The sequence below is a fragment of the Eschrichtius robustus genome, chromosome 5 (genome assembly GCF_028021215.1).
Source record: "Eschrichtius robustus isolate mEscRob2 chromosome 5, mEscRob2.pri, whole genome shotgun sequence".
Taxonomy (NCBI): domain Eukaryota; kingdom Metazoa; phylum Chordata; class Mammalia; order Artiodactyla; family Eschrichtiidae; genus Eschrichtius; species Eschrichtius robustus.
This window is the reverse complement of record NC_090828.1, coordinates 86,694,789-86,715,289: the sequence shown is the minus strand read 5'-3', so window position 1 is coordinate 86,715,289 and position 20,501 is coordinate 86,694,789. Positions and strand designations below refer to the sequence as shown.

Sequence of the window (20,501 nt, the reverse complement as noted above, 5' to 3'; positions counted from 1 at the left end):
TCAGCTCCAGCCAAAATGTTACACGGATTTTGTTTATGTTCCCCATGATGAGTGCTTGAATTATCTGACGAGCTGAATGTTTTCAAGTATGACTCCGGCCTCACTGAGCGACCCAGGTTTTCTTGTTGTGCAGCATCACAGGATCCAGACTCTGAATCAAAATCCTTCAATAAATTCTCAGAACCTCTCTGCTCCTGTTGGAAAGGAAGGGCCGTGGATGGCGCGACACCGCCATTTCCTTTAAGGCTGAGTATCTTCCGTAAATGCGCTGCTTTGTGCTTGGGCATGAATCTGTTACAAAAAGAAAATGCAGTATACGTTTAGTGAAAATACTATTTAAAATTTGCTCTTTACCTTTCTGTAAGCACATGATGATGATGTATAGAAACTGGGAAAAAAAAAAAAAACTAAAGATATAACAAAAATTCTAGGAAGAGAGCAAAAAGCAGTAGTCACCAAGAGAAAGTTCAAAAGTTTGAAATTAGACCAGATTGTCTTTGGTTTCCAAAGAGTTTCTGTGGCTATAAAAATCTGCACTGCACATACCATAAAAAAAATCAGGGTAGGGCGATGGTTTAGCGTTCTTTCTTTACTTGTCTTTCTGGAGTTCTATGTTTTCCAGTCATGGCATGGCCCAGTGCTTATTTTCAAAACATACGTTTGCTCATTAACCTACAAAAATGCTTGAAACTTCCTCAATTAACACTGGGTATTTCTGCTCACGTGACTGTTCTGTATTCCTGGGCACTTGTACACATTTTTATTAAGTTGACTTTGCTAGTATTTCTTTTTTTTTTTAAATAAATTTATTTATTTATTTATTATTTATATTTTGGGCTGTGTTGGGTCTTCGTTGCTGTGCATGGGCTTTCTCTAGTGGCAGCGAGCGGGGGCTACTCTTCGTTGCAGTGTGCAGGCTTCTCATTGTCCTGGCTTCTCTTGTTGCGGAGCACGGGCTCTAGGCACACGGGCTTCAGTAGTTGCGGCACGTGGGCTCAGCAGTTGTGGCTTGCGGGCTCTAGAGCGCAGGCTCAGTAGTTGTGGCACACGGGCTTAGTTGCTCCGCGGCATGTGGGATCTTCCCGGGCCAGGGCTCGAACCCGTGTCCCTTGCATTGGCAGGCAGATTCTTAACCACTGTGCCACCAGGGAAGCCCAACTATTAGGTCAGCAGCTAATCCAAAACCACATCTGTTGGACTTCGTCTTCTTACTGGCTCCCAAATGGTCTAAGGTTTTATAAGGATCACATAGCTTGGTCCCTTGCTAATATTTCTTGAAGTATCTTTTTATATTTTTTTCATCACCATCTCACCCCTTTCTTCCCATAATGCTTTGTCATAGAGTTCGATATCTGCTACTAATTGATAGAAGCAAACACATAAAATGCAACCAAGGAATTCACCAAGTACTAGGGAGCAAACCAGTAGACAGAGTGGGAGACAGACTTGAGAACAACAAAGGAACCTGTGGCGGAACACAGTATATCAAGAATGGACATTCTAACTTTTAAAACTGAGAACTGGAGATTAATTCTGACTTGGGGATAAGTAAAGGTTTAAAGAGGGTTTTAGTTGACTGATTCTGAAAGGCAGAGAGGGGTAAGTTTTGAATGGAGGGAACAGTGTGATCAAAGGAAAAGGGTGTGAAAGAGCATGAACTCTTCAGGGAATAAGATGCAAGCCAAAGACTCTGAGCCCCGGGATCTGAGGTCTAGAGAGGCAGTCTGGGGCCAGACAACAAGGGTGTTCTCAGAGGCCCTGAGGCCCATGCAGAGACTCGGCCCCTTACCTGGATTGTGGAGTATGTGAAGAAAAGGAGAGTACATGCATTTAAGAGGTAGGTGAGGAAGAAGAACCACAGAACCAAGGAAAGCAATGAGGAACATTTGGAAGAACTGAAAGGAAAACTGAGAGTAATATCACACTACTGAGGTAAACTGAGAGCTCCTAAAGCATGTGTAGGAAAAAGAACCAAGAGCTCTTAAAACTGTTAAAAAAAAAAACCCAAAAAACAAGGGTGTGAAACACTGCAGAGGTGTTACAGCAGCAGAAACAACAGGGCGATTTTGGCCTCGTTATACTGTGGATCACTGGCTACTCCCAGGGCGGTTCGTGTGGGGTGAGGGCAGAGAGAAACCAGACACTGGTTAGGGAGAGAGGGGCACACAGACGAGAGAGGGGAAGGCAAGGTCAAGTTTACTTTAATGGGGTGCATGTCCACAGGGGTGCTCGCTTGGGGATACTTGCTACGGAAAGGAGCAGGGTCCTGAGGAAACAGAAAAGTCTTATAAAATGGAAGTAGAAGAACAACGTAAGGTGTGCTAATGGCAGGATGCTTGCTGCGGGGGAAGTAGGGCCTTATTCAAGAGAACACACACCGAGCTTCCTTACAAAGCTGAGAGGGAAGAAGAGAGAGAGAGAATTGAAAAGAACCGTTTCAGGTGGCAGGTGCGGAATCCAGTGCATCCCCAAAGCCTTGGACGAGGCCATCTATTTCAAGCGAGGTGAGGAGAGATGGTGCTCAAGAAGTGACCTGAGGGATCAGAAGGTCGCCCTGGAGAGGGGGATGGGCGATCGCTAGTTCCGAACCAACGGGCAGGTGAGCAAGGCTAAGGAACAGTGCGGGTTCTGCTGCGAACTGGAAATTCAGTCTGGCTGTAGTATGCTATGTACATTCTAGAAGCAAAAGGCTTGATGTGGGGGACTCTGTGCTTGTTTCGTGAGGCCTTTTGAGAAAAATCACCTGAATATATAAGCCACCTCCCCCCACACCTGTGCCCTGTCATAAGTAGATGAAGTAGTTACTGCATATGGACAGATAAAACACAAAGAATGGGGCTAACTTCTTTGGTATGCCCTTATAAAATAATACATTAATTCTTGATTTAAAATGGAAAAAGAAGGGAAAAGGATCTGAAAAAGAATATATATATATGAAATAAAAAAACTGAGTCACTTTGCTGTACACCTGTAACTAACACAGCATTGTAAATCCACTATACTTCAATTTAAAAAAATGAACATTGAATTTAATATCTCTCTTTAGATTATTAGGTTAAGGAAATTTATTGAATTATAATGAATGCTGTACTAAAAATTTTTCTTCTCATCTATGGACCTTTCAAAACTCAGTGGTCACAACCTCAGTTTTATTAGAACTGCTCTAATAAAAAATTAGAGAGTTTATTTTTAAAAAAATGGAAAGAAACTTGGGCATATACAGATTAGAGTTTCAGATCTCACATGTCCAAAATCATGAAGGGAGGTAAGCAACTTTCTTCCTGAAATAAGTTCAAAATACTGAGGAGATTCTAAGGAACTAAAAATCAATAGGAAAGTTCCCATCGATCACCACAAAAAGAAAAAAACATGACTATGACAATATCCTCAATTTCTCCTAAGCAAATGGGACAAATGGTAAGAGAAGGAACATCTGTACATATGTGGAAAACAACAATAACGCAAGCGAAGTAACTTACTTGTTTATGTCAGATAAAGAACGCCAGGCAAGCTTAAAAAGGATTTTAACAGAATTACAAAATTGGTGCACGAAGGATTCACACACACACACACACACACACACACACACACACACTTACACACACACAAAAATCAATGGGCATTGAAACAACATATCTTCATTTTAGAAAACAGTATCATGACCCATCTTGCTCATAAAATCCCTTTATATCGGCCAGCGTGTGAGCAAAATTGCAAATTAAAAGAGACGGGAGATTGGCTAAAGGGTTGTAAGCAACGGGAACTGGTCACTGACAAGGAATCTAGCTGTGGGCAAGGTGCTAGGCCTGCTTTTTTGCAATACATTTCCTAAATGTTCTCAAGGATGAACAGAATCCCACCTTAACCCAGGTTGTGGATGACTGACTAGATAGGTGGTGGTGAATAAGGACATGGGAAGATGCAGATTATCAATATGGACAGAAACCCAAAACTCAGCTTATTAATATTATGAAATTGACAAAATAAAATAAACCTGAAAGCAGTAGGACACATGGAAAAGACTATGTAGATTTCCTGGAGTTTGACAAGATGAGTCTGGGCTGATTGGACCAGCAAATTAACTGATGCTGCTTGGTTATGGAACGTGACGTACAGGAAAGGGAGAGAACAAGTCTGTGGGAGCAGAATACTGTGCAAATGCTGATTTCATCTGAGGCACCTGATAACTATATATGTTTGAAAATTAGAGAGTTCTAAGAAGAGCAATAATAATGATTAAGGCAATGGAAGAGTTGATTTATGAGGACAGATTAAAGGAGCTAAATATGAATAGCCTGGTTAAGTGACAACTAGAGGGGTACATAATAGGAGTCTCCAAGGAAAGAGAATAATTATTTAGCTGGGTACAAGGGGGTATAACTAGGAGTAATGAGATGAAATTAAGAATGGGAAAATTTAAGCTGAATTTCCAGAAAAACTCCCTGACGGTGTAATTTATTAGCTCATGGAATAAATTCCCTATGGAAATGCTACAGCTGGGGAAACTTAATGATAGAACTGGACAAAATACCAATAAATAATATAGATAATAATCCAGTACTTGCAAGAAGGTGGTTACGTGCTATGCTTTCCTTGTTTACAATATCTTCTCACATTTTTCTCTAATAGTCTTTTATATAGAGTGACTGTTACCCAAAGAAGTATTTAGGCAATTAGCTAAATCTAAAAGGAAACACGTCCTTTAGGTGAGGGAAGCTAAAATTACTTCAGTTTTCATATATTCTATAGCAGTAAGCGGTAATAATTTTTTACCACTTTGTTTCAGCAGAGCTGATCTTGAAGCAAGCTGGACAAATGTATTACTATTTCTAAAAAACAAAACAAAACAATCCTCAACTACCATCCTATACAGTCTATTCTGATTCTCTGTGTGTGACATGAAACCCATATTTTCATAGACATGTTTAATATAAACAATTTATTGCCATAATAGAAATCAAAAAACTTTATTCCAGCTTTTCTCAATGTAGCTCTATGGTCAATTACTTCACATCAATACCAAGATCAAAGAGACATACACTAACAAGCAGTTTGCTTAATAATAGTCACCACACTAATTAACCCATCCAGAACATTCTTAATCAGATGCTATTTGTAATGTACAGTGAAGAGAAGGCTGGCAATAAACGGTTCTATGCTAAAAAAGCAAATAATACCTTACCGATGGGGTGATACTGGCTTTTTTATAGAACCGGGCAGAATATTCGCACTATCCTGGTGTGAACTCAGTGAAGTAACTATGCAAATAGGCACATGACCGAACACTTCCTTCCTCCTCCGCAGCTTCAACTCTGGGGGAGGTGCTAATGAGAAGAGGACAGGTACAGAGGTAAGGAGTGAAGGAGAGAAAAGAAAGAATACCAGTGAGCTGCCTTCTAGAGCACATGGTAAGCTTGCCGTTTAACCATCCCCTCAATTTTTCTTAAAGAAATGCTACTGCCCACCTTACTCACAGAATGTCCTTCCTGTTTCCGAATCTCTCAGAAGGCCTATTCGAACATGTTTTCACTCTTAGAAAGATTCTGGTTACTGTAGTCGTTTCCAATCTGTTATTAGCCTTGGGACCCCACTCTCAACTTTTTTCCAACCAATAGCCAATCTTTGAAACAAAAGTAGAACCTTCCCTCTGCCATCTCTCCTTCTTTCCCACCTCTGTCCCCCAGGGTGGGTCCAGAGGCATTGCCACAAAACCCCAGTACTATGTTGAGGGATGTTTAAAGACACAGCTGGAATAAGTACTTTCCAGACCTAAATCTGATTGCTTCCCTGCACCACCCGCAAATGTGGGTGCTGGACCTGTAGGAATGGCCAAATGCCTTATTTGGAGTAGTCCGAAAAGACCAGATTTGGGAGGAGCTTAAACCGATGCTAAGATTGATGGTAAGCAAAGGAAATGCTCTAGGCTCCGTAACTGATTTCTGCTGAAGTTGAGAAGCCAGCTTATGTTCAGCTGAAAAACAGAGGTAGTCAGGAGGAAGGCAATAAGATAAAGCAAGTCATGTCGACTTAGGACACTGAGACTGATTCATGTGTTGTTGAAGAGAATGCCGTGGCTAAAATGTATGTCATGTGGAATACGTTGCCTACAAACATCTTTTTGAGAGATTTCAATGAAAAGTACTTAATACGGTAAGTTCAACCTATAGAATCTCACAAATAAGTACTCAGAGATAAGAGTCCACAGGACATGATTAAGTCATGCTTCTCAAAGCAGATCTGGAAGATAGCGTGTGGAAAAAAAATGATGCAAATGAGTGGATGATTAAAGAGACAGAGAGAGGGCATAATTCATCAACGATTACTTCAAATATGAGCCAATGAGAAAAGAGGAGAGCCTTAGCAACTGGAATAAGGAAACTGGCCTGCCTGTGGGGCAGGCACGGAGACAGGGGGCTGAGGAAGCGCAGCGTGTGTACATGTAGCTCAGGTGTCGGGGAGGGAGAACAGTACGGCCATCCCTTCAGGCTGAAGTCTCACAAGGTGTGTTCTGTTTATCACGAAACAGAACGTGTAGGTGTTGCCCTAGAGAAGGTTTTGTGAGAGATCAAGTTTTGGAAATGCTGGGTTAAACAAAGTTAAACATTTCTTCACTACAGAACTTCCCAAAGCACATGCTAGTATGTTCAGTAAATATGTTAATTCATTCATTCTTTTGTTCGTTCAATAAATATTTATTTAATACCTATTGTGTGATAGAGACGTTGTATTTATTGTTTCCCAAACTTAGCACTTAATGAAACAAGGACCAATCCCCCAATGCCCTCACTCCCCCACACACACATACATACAAAGAGGCACCTTAAGAATTAATATTCGACAAAGGATACCCTGGGAAATACTACTTTAGACCCTAGGAGGTGCACAGCCTGAGTCAAAAAGCATGGGGAACCAGAGAGGTGATGGCACATTTTATATAGGAGGGATGGCAGAGGAGTGGGAAAATGCATTCCCTCTCCAAATGATGAAACTCAGCCCAAAAGGCCATTCACCAAGGCCACACATCAGTAGAGAAAAGGAAGTCTGAAGATATCAGGGAAACCTGTGAAAAAAGTAACAGAAAAAAATACAGTTCAAGGCTAATATGGATGACAGCAGAAAAAAATATCATTCGATTTTATCACAGCAATTTCTGTGGATTCCGGGATAGAAACCATGTTGAGAATTGAAAAGAAGGGAAATAGGAATCAAAGATAAATAATTTTTCCAAAACCAACTGGGAAGACACATCCAGGCAGTTCAGTGATCTAAGTTCTTGGGTGATGTATAACAAAAACTATTCACTGTTTCCAAACAATGTGTTGGAAATTAATTACAAAATTAACATTTTTAGAATTTAGCCACATAAGCAAATATCAAAGATAATCAAAAAATCATGTTGCCCACATGTATCCAATATATCACTTATATGGTAAGCAGATTTATATAAACCTATAAAGTATAAAAGTAAAGATCTCAATCTAGCATTCTCATGTGCACGCATACACCCCCTATACTTCTTGCCACATTGCCTTCACTAAATAAAGGAATCACAAACAAGGAAGTCTATCATAATTAAAACTAGATGTTTGAAGACCACAACATTAAACAGAAAGACAGACTTATGCTTGGTGGTTGGTTGTAGGATGGCTGCTCCTCTTTACTGGAGATGGCTATGGGCTAATATTCATAAAATAGATGGCACATGTCTACGAAGGCTGTTTCAACAAGAAACTCTGGCAGAACATTATTTGAACAAATTTGAATCACAGATGAGTCAATCACCATCCACATGCACATAGCACAAATGCTTTGGGGGAACAGCCATCCAACAACACCGCGGCTGTTTAGGCCATGTCATTTAAATGCTCAAGTTTCGTGCCTGAACCAAATTTCAATTCCCGTGGTGCAAATTTTCAAAGCCAACATGCAACACTGACAGCAGTCTGAGAGAGGATACTGAGCAAGGGTGTCTTGCTTTGACTACGAAGAATCTGTTTTGTGACAAGATAGGAAAACAGGATCCATAGAAACTAGCCTCAGTTAAAATTAACAAGCAAACCCTACTTGTTAGCCTGAGAAAGGCATGCTGAAACTGAAAGCATATTTATGGTTATCAGACTGGCCTCATTATCCATGTATGGTCCCAGGGATGACACACTTAGTCAAGACAGCATCTTCTCTTGAAGGCTGCCAAAAAGAGAAGCTTCAGCTTCCTCTCTTCTGTTTAAGGTCCATCATTTTCTGATGTCTGTCCTTTAAATAGCTGGGATATATGACTGTCATAAGGAAAAGATCGTTCTGTTCCCATGAGTCTGTTTCCTTATATTTTTTTCCACCAGCATTTCTAAGAATCATTTCTGAAAATCTAACACTTTCCATATACCTTACTTATACCATTTATTTACAATACATGGCTTCTTCTGGCAACAGAGTTTATGTAATTAGTATTATTTAACTTAAATAATTATGCCTCAATTCCTCATTCTCTTTTTAAAAAAATTTTATTGGCGTATAGTTGATTTACAATGTTGTATTAGTTTCAGGTGTATAGCACAGTGAATCAGTTATACATATACATATATCCACTCTTTGTTTAGATCCTTTTCCCATATAGGTCATTACAGAGTATAGAGTACAGTTCCCTGTGCTATACAGTAGGTCCTTATTAGTTATCTCTTTTGTATATAGTAGTGTGTATATGTCAATCTCTCTTAATTCCAAAGTGTTTTACATTGCACACACTGCTAATTTAACTGCCTACTAGTATGAGCAGTTTGTCTTATGCAATTTTATAAAATCCCTTGATGATATATATACTCCTCCCATACAGAAAACTTAAGGTCCTTAACAATGTATGAGACCAGGAAAAGCTACCTTGCATGTTGCCACAGCCCATGTTTATCAAACCCAGAGCCATCCTTGTGAACAGATGCATGCACACTTCTCATGATTTCGCATTCCTCCCCCGAAAAGAGCTAAGCACCACAAAACCCTCTAATTTACACAAGGTTTACTGTAGTAATTGAACACAGTCAGCAAAGTTGCAGGCTAAACTGCAAACAGTGAATCTTTATCTTCCTACCTCCCCCGTAAGCACTCTCCACCGACTGGTTGTTAATTCCCTAAGAGCTTTATACTCCTTCCCAGTGGCCCAGGGCCCCCATCCCCGCCACGCTCATCACAATGCATCCCCTTGCATCTACCTTGAATCATGCCCTGTTCTTCCCTGTTGGTCTTGTTGGAAACTAATCTTAAATTCCCACAATGTATTAATCATCTTCCGTGCTCAACATGTTCCACTTTTCAGAAGCACGATACCTTAATTCAAGGAAACTAATCACAAATGGGATAATTTCACAGTAAGCCTATGAGATTCTTTTGGGAGGACAGGTGGAGAGAAATCTCTGTGAAGCGCCTTAAAGTAAGTCCACTCAAGCAATGGGCATGCTGAAGAGGGGAGAACCCAGGCTGTAGTATTGGTACCCAGTATTGCATCGGTACTTCCTGTATTTGTGAATTTATTCAAATCACTTAATTTCTCTGAACCTCAGTTTTCTGATCTATGAAATGGGATAATATCTGTTTTTCCAAATTTCTTGAGAGGATTAAAAGAGAGTTGGTAATGATGTGTAGATGAGCTGAGTAAATCAAAGTAAACTTCCCATTTCCTTGCTTCTTTATGTAACATCCATACTAATGGAGTTATTTCTAAGGCCATCTTGGGTAACACTGGATTTCCTATTTTGTAAATGAGTCACTGTCTTGATTCAGTCAACAAATATTCATTCAACAAATATCTAACTAAGCTCCTTCTATGAGCAAGAGGTTGTGTCTATTTTTACAAAAATTTTAGAGCATATGTAGTGACATTTCATATGTACTTATTTTGGTCTCTTACCCTCAGAAATTTTAAGCTATCCATATTACCTTTAAACTAAACTGTATTTACTGATTCCATTACTACAATGATCTAACTTTTCCATTCAAACTTAATAATTTGCTCATCATTTGTTTCACTAATAACTCAGAAGTGAAGTTTTAAAAGCTTCTATTCATTCACCCCGCTTAATTTAACGATAGTATACAAAAATGAAAAAAGTTCCCAAATGTGAATCTGAAGTAATTTCTTTCAAGCAAGAGGAAGTGGCTGTTTCATAGACTCAGCAAGCTGCTCGGTATGGATTTACCTTGTTAGCAAGTAAATGTTCACATTACTCTGGGAATCCCATATCTTCTACAGCATCAGTAAAGCACTGAAGGAAACTCTAAAAGTGATCTCTAATCACATGTCCTATTCCACGATTTTTTTTGGAGGCCATTATTTGGAGGTTGAAAGCAAGATGGTAAAATGTGCTGGTATTGAAGAAAGGATCACTTCTTTCCAAACAAAAATAGGAATTCCCTTAGGGCAGTGTTTCCAATTGGAGAGTATCCTTTAGAGCATGGTATCATTTTATGGGTGCTATGGACTGAATTGTGTTCCCTCAAAATTCATATGTTGAAGTCCTAACCCTGAATGTGGCTATGTACGGAGATAGGGTCTTTAGGAGGTAAGTAGGGTTAAATGAGGTCATAAGGATTGGTCCATAATCCGATAGGACTGTGGTCTTACAGGAAGAGGAAGAGCTCTCTCTTCCTCCCTCTCTCTCTCTTTCTTCCCCCTTCCCCCTTCCCTCCCACAGCCACATGTGAGGACACAGCCAGAAGGCAGCCAGCTGCAAGTCAGGAAGAGAGCTCTCCTCAGAACTGACTATACTAGCACCCTGATCTCAGACTTTCAGCCTCCAGAACGGTAAATTCCTGTTGTTCAAACCACCCAGTCTATGGTATTTTGTTATGGCAGCCTGAGATGACGAATACAACTGGTTACTGTTGTGGAAAAGAGGGGAAAGAGTCAATACCATGATGGGTGAAACTTCCTGAACAGGGTATCAGGAAAATGATAGAGTGGAAGGTACCATATCTATGTTGACAGACAGTGACAACAAGAGAATATTGTACAAGAAGAGAGAGCTAACCATCAAAACTGATAAGAGAATTTGTGGGATGAAAAGGAGAAAATATGAATTGTGAAACAAAAATGTTCCTTTTTTAACTAAAAATAAATTTAAAAGAATAGAGAACTGAGTTTAGGAAAGAATTTTTCTCAAAAATTTGTTCGGTTGTGAATAAAGTCACTTAATCTTTTGAAACCTGGGTTTCTTCATATGTTCAATGAGAATGAGACCAGCCCCCTAGACGTCTTCTAATGGAAGCAGGAGGATCAAACTTCTAATCAAATCTACTGATTATCTTATAATTATTAAGAGGCAAAAAGGCACACTGGGTCAAGCAGGGCTCTAGGTATATTGTATAGTTTTAAATTCAGGGCTCTGCCACTTATTAGCTAACCTGGGGAAAGAGTTTTTTCTCTAATTATCAGTTACCCCATCTGTAAAATGGAGCTAATAATAATGCTGCCTTGCAGAGTTATGTTTTCCATGTTGCTTGGCACATAGTAAGAGCTCGGTAAATACTATTATTTTTTATTTTTGATAATAATGGAGAAGGTCAACATTATGCTGTCATGGTTACTAAAGAGATAATCAACATTCTAAAAACTCCAGTCTCTGACTCCACTGGCCCTCTCACAGTTAAGCTACTTTATAAATCAGAGACCCATGCCTTTTTTTAAGATGCATTTTCCTTGTTAACTCTCACAAGTTACACTATAGCCATCCATTTAAGGCAGGCATTTTAATGTTACCTTATTTTCATTTGTATACTAATCAAAGATTTGTTCTCTGTCTAGAGGCACATTAATTACAAAAAGGCTCAATGTTATAAATCAAACAAATATATTCCTCCCTTCCTATTATTTGTTTCCTGTGGTGCTTTCTTCTACCTTACGCTTTTCCTTGTCTTTCCTTTTATTCCTACATTTTTCTAACTGAGAGGTTCCATCTTCTCCCTTCTTAAAGCTGTATAAACCAGAAAAGTAAAACCAGGAAATTTAAAACATCAGTTTCCAGGTCTCTGAAGCATGAACAGATGGGCATCAAAACTCCAGTCTTTTATTTTTTCCTTTTTCATTTTCCTACCCACAACCTGAATAAATCAAAATTACCAGCAAATCCAACTTCCAGCACAACCCCCTTTTTTTCCCAATGCTACAGCATTAAGTATTGATTCACTTCAAGTTCTGGTTCTATGCTGTCTAATTTTTAAGCCACAGAAGCTGTCTTTATTCCAAAGTAATATTTTAAGATACAATTTTGTTAACTTTACATTTGAAATAAAGCCTTTAAACGTACAAAGTGAGTGTACAAGCACTTCCGCTTTCTTCAGGTTTTCTATACTTTGTAGTATTTCCAAGTTTGGAAGAGATGGGTAAAGTGCTGGGCTATTACTAGAATATAACCAAGGCTTGAAGGTAAAGAAAGACTGACATACTCAGTGAAAATACTGAGTGAAAAAGGTCAGAGAAAAAAACATTCATTCACCATTCAACCCAAATTGGAATGCCTATTATGTGCCAGGCAAATAGCCAAGATGCCCTCATGAAACACCCAGTGGGGTAGGTGCTCCAATCAGGGGAGAATTAGGTATTATGATTATGAGAACCCAGGCCTGGGGAGGGGGGCTAACGTCAAGAAAGGCTCTCCAGAGAAGGTGATCTTTCGGCTGAGACCTCGATGATGATTAGAAGGTAGCCAGGTGTGAATGTGAGAGATGGACTGTGTTAAGAACAACAGCATGTGCAAAGGACCTGGTGAGAAAACATGGTTCAGGGGTAAAAGCAAAATATGGCCAGAGCATTGAGTGAGTGTGGATAGCAATGAAGGTAGGGGAGGGGGATGTCAAAAACGAGGCTTGAGAAATAACCAGGGGGAGGACTTTCTGCCCTTAATAATATAAGTAAGAGGTTTATAGCCATTGGAGAAATTTCTAATCAGATTGGGTCTGAATAAAAATGCTGGCTGCGGTGTGAAGAACAGACTGGGGAAAACATGGCAGAGTAAACATCAATTTTAAATCCCCCTGCCTTTTGAAGCTCTACTGAAATAATGGTATGGGAATTTTTAAAAGGCATGGACTCTCGGGGACAACAAGAATAATTGAGTAAGATGACAAGAGAAAAGAAATGTCAACTGGATTTCAAGAGATGGAAAGCAGATGGATGAGTGGTGTTAGAGCAGAGAGAAGGAGGCAGAATGCTTCTGTAAGTGTAGGTGATTCTGCTTGGCGTACGTGGTGTTAGCAAAGAGACAGCAGCTCATTTGCTCCAGAGAAACTCCGGAAGGCTCAGGAACCGGACACACCAAGTGCCTCTGGAGGTGCAATTGCAGAGCAGAGCTGAAAACAGAACTGGTAGCAATTCTATAGAAAGTGAACACAAGCCCTTTGGTAACCTCCTCAAGCCCATGCAGCCAAGCAACTACCGTCCTTCTCCCCTGACCTCCCTCCTCAGCAGCAGAAAGGCTTCCTCACTGGATGATCTGGACCACAGAGACCAGGCAAGGCTAAAGGAAAGGGTGAGGGAAATTAAATGAAAGGATGTCTATTTATTAATGATGTTTCTCCATCACCCCTCCTCCATTTGGCTCCCAGACAGCTGGAGATTTTCCTTCCAGGACATTATAGGAACCTTTCTCTGGAAACTAACTGGGCTGACCTAGCAACGCTGACATGTGGAGATACCACAATGAAACAAATGAATTCCTATGAGAAAGGTCACTGGTCAACAAGCCCTGTCTCTGAAATTCTCATCATCTTTCAAGGTCTCACCTCAAATATGAATGGAGAGACAGTCACCATCAGATATTTGAGGAAAATTTTAGCATCAAGTTAATATGATGAAGCAAACAAATAGAAAAGGGGAACTTAGAGGAAACTGAGACAACATGGAGAGTAGAAGAAAACTTAAAAAAAAATCCTATGATATCCATAATGATAAAATAAGCTTTTGCATTCATGATGGGAGAAACAGGATGTGATTAGAAAGGAAATTCAAGAACAAGAAAGAGTGCTTACAAATAAAAATATCATAACTGAAAAAAATCAATAGAAGAGTCAGAAGATAAAGTTGAGAAAATCTTACTGAAAGCAAAATAAAAACAAAGAAGAAAATAGCAAAAGAGATAACAAAATAAGGTCAATCTAAGGTTCAATAATGACTAATAGGAGTTGAAGAACATACATACTGAGAAAATCATGGGTGAGAAAATCAAAGAAAAAAATATAAGAAAATTCTTTGTAGTGAAGGAAATATATACCCAGCATAAGAAAAGAACAAAAATCCAATCCATTTAGAATCATTATGGAACTTCAGAAGACCAGGAGTAAAAAAGAAAATCTAATACCTTTTGGGAGAGTGAACACGACGAGTCACAGGCCAGTTAGAAATAGACAGAAATCAGACTTCTCAACAGGAAGTTCAAAAAGTAGAAAACAATGGAGCGTTACCTCAAACTTCTGAGAAAAATGAGTTCCAATGAGAGCTCAAAACTCAGTCAAGTGTTAAGTAAATGTGAGGAAGGACAAAGCCATTTTCAGACAAGCAAGATCTTAAGAAATTTTAGCTCCCTACATTTCTTGAGGAGATACCAGTGGATGTACCCCACTAAAATGATAAAGTAAAAAAAGAGAAAGATGTGGGATCCAGGAAATAGTTGACTCAAGGGTCCAGAGAGCAACATAAAACGAACAGGAGCAGGAGAATCTAGGCCTCCAGGATGGAGGTGTCCAAGGAAAAAAATGGAAATGATAGATTCCCTGATGTGTCCGACCATATTAAAAAGATGAGTTAGTGATGGTGGCAGAGCTCGGAATGGGTTTGTGATAGTGACACAGAAACCAAGCAGATAAAGCTAAAGCAATATTTACCTCCAGGAAAAAATGAAGAGTTGTTCAGGGAAGGAAATCTTAGCATAGAAAACAATGATGCTCAGCAGGGAACAGTTTTACATAGCAATAATGCTATAAACACAGAGTATTTAATTAACCAAAAATTGAGATACAGCTATATTGGAAGGCTAGGGAGAGGGAAAAATATGTGAGTGCCTGCATGTGCATGCTCATACAGTAAGAGGGCTAACTAAATCACCATTTCTACTGTAGGAAGTCAACAGATAATATCTCATATTTAAAAAAATCAAGAAATAGCAAGATAAGAAACAAAAGTTTTGTTAAGTGGTAGCTGGGGTGGGGGGGGGGCAGTTTGGGGTGGGATGAACTGGGGAAAGGAATTTTGTTTTGTCTTACAGATCCTTTTTGCACCCTCTGGTCTTTTAAAACCAAATATATGCATTACCTTGAGAATTCATGACTTAAATAATAATCTCTAGAAATTTCTTACCAAAATCTCTTTGACTATTGCTTCTAGCATTTTCTCTAATTTTCCTTCTGAAACTTCTATTAGACATATGTTGAATTCTTATCGTTTTATTCCTTAAGATCTAGCTTCTAGGTACTAATTCTCTCTTTACACATGTCTAATACTTACACTCAGTGGTTAATTTCAATGAACACATAAAATTTCTACTTAGTTCTTCTCAAAATATGCACTAAGCTTTTATAGTGCCTTTTATTACTCATACTTGCAATTTATTCTTTATGCTATTAACTGTTGTAAAACCCTACTTTATCTTCTCTATCCATAAGTTCTAGTATCTGAACTTATTAAGGGTCTAATCCTACAGTAAGTTGTTCAAGCCAGTTTATCACTTGCTACACTAGGACGGATATTCAACAGGAAACACCAGAAAGCTACAGGCTCCCCAAAATGAAGCAATGGAGAAAGGTTTGTACCCAAGTTTTACTCTTCCTTTAAAAAAAAACTCACCATTTTTCTAAATTCTAATATATTTCCTTCGGCAGTCAGCAGGTATTTATAGAGCACCCACTCAAACTCAAAATTCTGCTGTTATAGGAAAAAGAATTAGAAGAAAAATCAGACATTTTAACATATGGTTGGATTTCCCTCTTCTAAGCTTTTTAAAGAAATAGTATGTTGGTTGTTTAAAGATCACAACAATCCATGGTCATCTTTCAGGACATGCTGAACATTATTTTGAGGTTTAACATTATTTGCAGAAGAGTTTTCTACTTTCCACCTTGAAATATCCTTTTTTGAACAGCGGGCATATATTTGCAGTAGAGACTCATCCATTCACAGTTTGTGCTAACATTATTGTGCATCATAACCACAGAGATGTACAAACAACTCCTTAAATACTAAAGTGGATATAAATGGAAATGGTATACCTTTAATGACATAATAAAATGTCCTAGAAAAAGTAACTATGCAGTGAAATTCTCATATAAAACAAAAAAATTCTTATAATCTTAAAAATGTAATTATACTATAATTTAGCTGTACTGAGAGTCTGCATCTTATTGGCCTGGGCTATTTTAGAGTACTGCATATCCTACCTGAATTGTCAATACATGCCCTACTTTATACCCATTTAACACTTCAGTAATATATGCCAGGGCATAACTGAGCTCTAAGGGTGTCAAAAGCCAGATTATTCTAGAACTGCATGTTATTTTGGGAGTACAGATAGCAAATGGCCAGATGGCCCTACAGTAAACTGCCGAAGGCCATTTAAAACGAATCCATGTGTAGATGTATTCCAACAGAGAATTATGGACAGCAACCAGTGAGATACCGAAGTTCTACTACAATATTATCTTTGTTCAGCCAGAAATAACATTCCAATTTTATAGAACTGGAGTTAAAACAAACATTATTCTTTGCTTTCCTGTAGTAAATAAACGAGCAAAAGCAACTCTATTGCCTCGCAGGTTTACGGTAGATGCTCAATATAGACTTGCTGAATGAATGAATGCCTTGGTACAAGGAAGTGGAATAGGTTATGCATACGCTATTCCATGCTTTTCTGGGTCCTGATTGTTTCTGTATACTGATGTGTGGTTTGGGAGTTTGCGTATGTTTTATTTAGGTAGTTTGCATATACAAAGTAGAAAGAGGTAAGGTTGGTTGAAGGGTAATTATTTCTTGATGGAAGAATATAAAAAGTATAAACAGCTCAGCTATTGCTTAAGCAAACTCAGCTCTTCGTTCCTGATCTACAATGCAAACAGTATACAAAATAAGGTTTCATTAAAGAGTGACTGTCACATCAACAGGAAGGAGAATGAAGACCTGCTATGCAGGATTATTAGATATATTGAATTTGCTGTCACCAAGATCAACAAAATCCTGCTTCTAAAGACTACACACTGTGACATAGAAATAGCTTTGCAATACAGAACACTCCTTTGATTTTTTTTCCATTTTATTGTAATGGGGTTATACCTCTAGAAGAAATGAATGTCAATTTATTGATGGCTTGGGCCACTATTTAAAAAGTAATATACAGGACGCCCCTGGTGGTGCAGTGGGGACTTCCCTGGTGGTGCAGTGAGAATCCACCTGCTAATGCAGGGGACACGGGTTCGAGCCCTGGTCCGGGAAGATCCCACATGCCGCAGAGCAACTAAGCCCGTGCGCCACAACTACTGAGCCTGCGCTCTAGAGCCCACGAGCCACAACTACTGAAGCCCGAGTGCCTAGAGCCCGTGCCCTGCAACAAGAGAAGCCACCGCAATGAGAAGCCCGCGCACCACAACGAAGAGTAGCCCCCGCTCACCGCAACTAGAGAAAGCCTGCGCACAGCAACAAAGACCCAACGCAGCCAAAAATAAATATATTAATTAATTAAAAAAATAAAAAGTAATATATTAATCAGAAAACATCTGTGATAACTCACAATCCATTCTGGAAAAAAAAAAAATTAGAAACTTTCTATCACATGATATCTCCACAGCACAAAATAACTGTACAGCGTATGATGTGGAGTGGGACTTTTCCTAACACCTTGGCATTTCAGCTGAGGTCCTAACGCCGAGGACTAATACCTACAAATGCTAAAGAGAGGTGCTGCCACCTTTCTGCAGGACTTGCTAAAGGTAGAAATATTGGCCCCGTGACTCTTCTCCATCAATGTCTAACAGCCTAAGTAAGAGGAGGAGATGCACAGGAGTAGGTGTGCTCCAGGAAAACCTCTCATAGAGACCGGGGATGGTTGCCAGAAGGGGAGGCCGGCATCTCTTTCCCCAAAGTGAATGACTGCCAAGCTGCCGGGACCTCTTGCAAGCCTGCCTCCTCTTGCTCCTAAAACGGAGTTCTTGGGAGAACCTAATGCATGCTCCCCCCACCCCCCGCCCCCGCCAAATATGGGACACAGATCCTGACGAGAGTCAGGACTTGGAGATTTTGAAGGTAGGAGGCTGTCAGAAGTTGTCCACGTGGCAGGGCAAGAAGAAAGGGCAGCAATGGAAGCAGCCTCCATTTTTTACCATTTGGAAGGGAGAGGGTACCTAATTTTGTTTTTCCCTGTGGTCCCAGTGGAGGGGAGTCATGTGCCATATTGAAAGGACTATGCTCAGGAAGGCTGCCTTCAGGGCAGAAACATACTCCTGGGGTCAGAGCGGAGAGAAGGAAGTGATCAGAGATCATCCAGAGAGGGTTTCCTGTATGACAGGGAACACCTGTGGGTGAGATCTCCCCAGGAGTGTCTCAAGAGAACACATGTATGTGCCACACAAAAGTGCTGGCATTTGGCTACTGCCTGACAGAAGGCATTTGACACCCCAAAGAGACCCTCAAACAGCACCAGCTATGTAAGAAGCCTTCCTCTCTTCCTCCAGTCCCTCCTCCCAGTCCAGACCCTGATGCAGGAGCTTAAAGGGGAGGGTAGGAGGCATGAAAGGAAGTGTATTTAATTGGCTTATTGGACTTGATACTCATAATGAGGGAACAGCGTTATGTCCTCTTCTGCCACTGCCTTCAAACACATCCTCACATCTCCTACTTCTTCCTGTTGGTAACAACTTCGGCAGATACCTTGGCTTTCTGGCTTGTGATTATTATCTTCTGGTACTGTTAGCATTTCTTTCTTTCTCCCTCCCATGTTATAATCTAGGAATAGGAAAGGCCTTTTTAAACATGACACTAAAGGTAGAAATCACAAAAGTATAGATTCGTCTGTGCAAAACTAAACACTTTAATATAACAAAAGCTTCATAAATTCAATTGAAAAGCAAGTGAAAGGAATATCTGACACATATGCAACTCACAGAAACCAATACAGCTAGCTGTCCACCAATCCCACGTTCAATTAGCTCTGCTATTGTGTGACCTGTTAGCTGTGTGACTTTGGGCGATTCACTTAATATCTCTGAGCTTCAGTTTCCTCATCTATGAAAGGAGATTAATACCATTACCTTTATCAGTGGGTTCTGGGGAGGATTAAATAATCTGATTGATGTAAAGCACTTAGCACAGTGTCAGACAAATAGTATGTATTCAAAGAAACGTCAGCTTTGTATCCTCATGACCATCAATCTCCAAGTGGCAAGTTACAGGTAGTAAAAATTAATTTATAAGCATTCTTCCTCTCTTTTTTTTTGCCTGTATTGCCATAGTTTTCCACATTGAGCATCTGTTACTTTGGTAGGAAAAATACACGAACTATTTCAGTTAAAAAATGAGAATAAAGGCATTTGTGCGTCTCTGCCAACTTTACAAAGTAGAGAAAGCTACATGTTTCTCACTCGGCCTACAGTGGATCATCCTGGCTAGTTTGTTATATGTAATGTCTCTCAGAGTTATCGAGTAGGCAAAATGGTTCTCTTCCAACATAGGCAAGAACCATCTGGTCATTCATTGAGAGAAATAAATATCTGAACACGAATTATGCTTCCATTGGTCAGTATATACACACACAAGACATGTGAAAGGCATAAAAGCTTTAAAACAACATTCACAAGAATAGAATGAAACATTTCGTATCACGGCTTTATGCCATGTCGTCACATCAGGTTGTACTTGTTTATCACATCACTTCATTTACTCTAATAAAAAATTACTCCCAGGACTCAGTTTCCTTTACTGGCATTGCCATTCATTCTGGGCACAATTTTATAAAAATGAGGCGAATGGAAAGATACTGATGTCATTGTAAGATGAAGCAAAACCACATGAGAGGCCCTGGCTCTGGTGCTCATTTAGGTCCCATCGAAGTAAGAGGGAAGAAGTTCTGGGATGTATGTGTCACAGTATTGGAAATGGCTGCCCTCCACCAACAAGCCCAATTTACAAGAGAAGAACATATAAGGTAGAAGGGGGTTTCAATTTTTAAACTACATTACTAAGCACACATTTGCTTCTAAACTTTAAAGCAGTGCTGCATCGCATTTGGATAGAGTTATAGCATTGCTTTAAACACACACGCACACCCAGACACACATACACCATGGAGGTAATCCAGTTCCTCCTGCAGCACAGATGTGCACAAGAATGCTCTAAGTGATTAAGATAGGGCTTTAAAGTTAGTTAATTAGAAACATATCTCTGTCTGTGATCAACATTGATACTAGCTCTGAGTTCTGATTGGTGGAAATGTAAGCTTAAATTTAGATTTAAAATTTAAAATGCATGGATAACCCTTGGA

General features: G+C 39.6%; 1 protein-coding gene across 16 annotated transcripts in view; it reads right to left on the bottom strand.

Moving 5' to 3' along the window:
- The window catches only part of GTDC1 (glycosyltransferase like domain containing 1), a 463,274-nt gene that overhangs the window by 99,433 nt on the left and 343,340 nt on the right, over positions 1 to 20,501 (bottom strand). For all 16 annotated transcript variants that reach the window (XR_011074149.1, XM_068545171.1, XM_068545174.1 and 13 more), the window contains one exon: positions 1 to 291. This exon is cut by the window's left edge and continues 42 nt beyond it. Coding sequence is in view for 15 of the 16 variants with exons in the window: in XM_068545171.1 (XP_068401272.1) it covers positions 1 to 291 (291 nt within the window). In the remaining variant the exon portion in view is untranslated. The remainder of the gene's footprint in view (positions 292 to 20,501) is intronic.